Source organism: Rhagoletis pomonella, unplaced genomic scaffold (assembly GCF_013731165.1).
Source record: "Rhagoletis pomonella isolate Grant_MI unplaced genomic scaffold, Rhpom_1.0 Rhpom_scaffold_11276, whole genome shotgun sequence".
NCBI lineage: Eukaryota > Metazoa > Arthropoda > Insecta > Diptera > Tephritidae > Rhagoletis > Rhagoletis pomonella.
The window spans coordinates 1,543-5,207 of NW_023469800.1; the positions used below are offsets into that span (position 1 = coordinate 1,543).

Genomic DNA, 3,665 nt, shown 5'->3' on the forward strand with positions numbered 1-3,665 from the left:
TCGTGACGAAGGTTTTTGGACACTGACTCAAGTAATTCAGCCAGTAGTAATGCAGCACACAGCTCCAAGCGAGGCAAACTAACTTCCTTCGTAGGTGCGACGCGAGACTTAGCACACAAAAGTGACGAACTAGCTTTCGTTGCTAAATAGATTGATGCGCCATATGCCTTTTGTACTTGCATCTGCAAAGGCATGGATATTAGAATCACAGTCGAAAGCTACTAACCTTGGGACTCGAAGATTTTCGAGAAGTGGCAGTTTTGCGCAGAATGACTCCCATTGTGTGTATACGCAAGGAGGTACACTTTCGTCCCAATTCAAATGAAGCTTCCATAATTGCTGCAACAAAACCTTGCAGGTGACAATGAGTGGGTTGAGTAATCCCAGCGGGTCGAAGAATCTAGCAATGTGAGAGAGAATGGTTCTCTTACTCACTTTCGATGATGGTGGTGGTGGTGTGTAGCGAAACAAAAAACTATCTTGCGATGGGGACCACATAAGGCCCAGTGCCTTTATGTAGTCAATGTCATCAAGCTGTATGACGTCTTCACGATCTGCTTCTGGTACGTCTGCGATTATGCGTGTATCATTTGATGAGAACTTCCTCAATGGAAATCCCCCATTGTTCAGCACCTCGATGACTTGCTTCTTAATTTCGACAACTTCTTCAATAGTGGAGGCACCCGTCATCAGGTTGTCTACATAAAAGTCGTTATGGACGGCGTAAGCGCCGATTGGATGAGATGACATGTGTTCGCATGCCAGCTGCTGCAAACACTTTGTGGCCAAGTAGGGCGCACATGCCGTACCGTAGGTCACTGTTTGTAACTGGTATGTGATTATGCGGTCAGTTATCTCATCGCGCCACAAAATGCATTGCCATTGTGCATCTTGCTTGTCCACGATGATTTGTCTATACATCTTTGCGACGTCAGCCATCAGCACAAAGACATGCCTTCTGAATCTAAGGAGAATTGAAAACAAATCATCTTGCACTGTAGGTCCAACTCGAAGAATGTCGTTGAGTGATTTGCCGTTACACGACGCATCGAACACGACGCGAAGTTTGGTGGTGCTGCTATCCAACTTCACGACTGCATGGTGTGGTATGTAGTTTACGAAGCTACCAGGGTGAGGTATGCGAATCATGTGATGAAGCTCGATGTATTCTTTCATGAAGGAATAGTAGTCTCGCTCGAGACATTTGTTGCGACGAAGTTTGATTTCGATGGACACTAGTCGTTTTTGTGCTATATCATACGAGCTGCCCAATGACTGTGGTGATTCCTTAAAAGGCAAACGAACGATGAACTTATTGGTGTTGGGGCATCTCTTTGTCGTCTCTGCGAAGAATTTTTCGCACTCAATTTCATCAGCAGTTAGACTTGGTGGTGTTTGATGTGGATTGTGTTCGATAAGCCGAAACCTTTCCAAAATCTGATCAAGTGACGGTTCCAAGGTGAGTGACGAAGCTTCCGTTACCTTCGAATCAAAGGAGATTTGCGATGGCCATGCGTTAGATAGTATGCAGTCGGTGCCTACTGAGGTGGTGTATGATGCGACCAATGACGCCGAAGATATAAGTGGTGGGATTGTGACAGCTCCAGCGACCACCCACCCAACCTTAGTTTTTTGAAGGACAGGCAGATTGTCGCCCAACTTGATCTGTCCAGTCAACAGCAAGTCATAAAAAATGCTCGCTCCAATCAGAAGATCAACTGGGCCTGGCTTGTTGAAATTATCGTCAGCCAAGTTGATGTTCTTTGGTATGTTCCATGCGATGGTGTTCAGTGGTGTGCGCGGTTGGCATGTCGTTATTGCGTTCATGATGACCGCATCTATGGTCGATGAATATGCTGTGTGTTGAGAGCGTATCTCCACCTTGCATAGGAACTGCGACCTTGATCCGCATAATCCTATGCCACTGATTTCCAGTGGAACCTTTTTGCGATGTACACGAAGTAACTGAGCCAAGCGCTCAGTTATGAAATGCAACTGCGAGGCGGAATCAAGCAGTGCACGAGCGAAAATCGTTGTACCCGATTGACTACGAAGCTGAATCACGGCAGTCGCAAGTAGAACCTCTTGGTTGCTGTCACAAACCTGAAGCACTGTTGGTGTCGAAGTTGACTTCATGGTGTTGGACGGTGTCAGTGGCTAAGACGATGATTGTGGATTGGTTGTGGTTGGTTGCGAACGGTGCAATAGAGTGTGATGACTCGCCCGACAAACTTGACATCTATGCGTGGACGGACAGTTTCGACGAATGATTCGGACCCAAACAGTTTAAGCACAGACTCTTCTTCTTTGCTACGTCGTAGCGTTGTACTGGTGTCAGCTTCATGAAGACGGAACAGTTGAAGGCATTATGACTGATAGAGCCTTCACACAAATTGCATTTTGGTTTATTGGTGGTGATGAACGATACTTGCTTTGGTGATTGACGAGACTTTGATTGCGACGATGATGTTGGTTCTGGTGACCGATGCGACGATTTGGTTGAAGTAGCGCTGTGATCGATGATATCGATGAGTTGGCAACGACGTTCGAGGAACGCTGCAAGATCTTCCCATGCTGGCAGCATGAGGGATACCTGGTGTGATGGTCGGTCCCACTTCGCAGCCACTTCTTCTTCCCATTTCACTTGCGTTTCATGGTCTAGCTTTGAAACGACCAAGTGAAGCAGTAGCCCGTTACCAATTTGTGTGGATGTTGCCATCGATTGCATGGCACGCATGTTTGCATTTATGACGTCGACGAAGCTACGAAGATTAGCAACGGTGGGTGTGGTGATGCGTTGTCTGTCGAAGATGTGCTGAAGATGCGACTGGAATATGTACCGCTTATGGTCGAAACGGGATTCAAGTAGCTGCAGCGCCTTCTTATAATTTGCGTTGGTCACCTCTAATGATTGTATGAGGGTAGCTGCACACTCTGAAAGGCTTGAGCGCAGATATTGAAATTTTTCAATATCCGAGAGGTCTGGATTTTTGTCGACGAGGACCAAAAAGATATTGTAAAAATCCAGCCACTCGCGGTAGCAGCCATTGAACGTCGATAGTTTTAACTTCGGCAAATTTATTCTCTGTCGCGATGAAGATGTGTTGTGTTGTTGTGTGATGTGGGTGCTACTCAGCTGCATTCCGGATGAGTTGGTTCGTAAAAACGATAGCCTTTCACTGTACAGTGCCTTAACCCTACAATAGCTCTCATCCATGGTCAGGCGATGTTCTTCATCCAGCTCGGTGTCATCTAAAATCTCCAGCTGCGTTTGGAGTTCCTCAAATGAATTGTAGTAGCGCTCGATTAGCGCTAGTTTGGCCTCTATGTGTGGTGCTGATAACGCGCTAAGTTGAACCGACGGTATTTCGAGAGCCTTCAAGCGATTTAACAGCGATAACCGTTGACTCTTTTTGACGCGGACTTCACGCGATTCGCGGTACAGAGGAGTTTGCACCCCTGTATCTTCTTGCTCGATATCCGACATATTTACTAACCAACTTTTATAAATCAAGAACGAAAAGAAATTTTAAATTCAAATACGATGACGAAAATATGGGAAAATTTGTGAGCCGGGCGTGATCCGGCTCGAAGGACCAGTTTATGTTGGAGCTAGGAGCGTTTTCCTTAGCCCTTTTTTGCGAATTTAAACAAGAATTAAGTAC

The 3,665-nt window shown here is 46.1% G+C and overlaps 2 protein-coding genes across 2 annotated transcripts; both read right to left on the minus strand.

Moving 5' to 3' along the window:
- Positions 1 to 435: 435 nt before the first annotated feature.
- Positions 436 to 2,136, minus strand: LOC118756637 (the record flags this gene model as incomplete). The annotated part of the gene is made up of 1 exon (XM_036491392.1): positions 436 to 2,136. A coding segment is annotated over exon 1 (1,701 nt), but the record flags the coding sequence as incomplete, so codon positions are not given.
- Positions 2,137 to 2,239: 103 nt separating this feature from the next.
- LOC118756638 lies at positions 2,240 to 3,487 on the minus strand. The gene has a single exon (XM_036491394.1). The coding sequence runs from the start codon at positions 3,485 to 3,487 to the stop codon at positions 2,240 to 2,242; it is 1,248 nt and encodes a 415-aa protein (XP_036347287.1).
- Between the last annotated feature and the right edge of the window lie 178 nt (positions 3,488 to 3,665).

Bases quoted from the DNA above. Each gene is read 5' to 3' on its own strand.
- LOC118756638 (XM_036491394.1), bottom strand. From the start codon at position 3,487: ATGTCGGATATCGAGCAAGAAGATACAGGGGTGCAAACTCCTCTGTAC.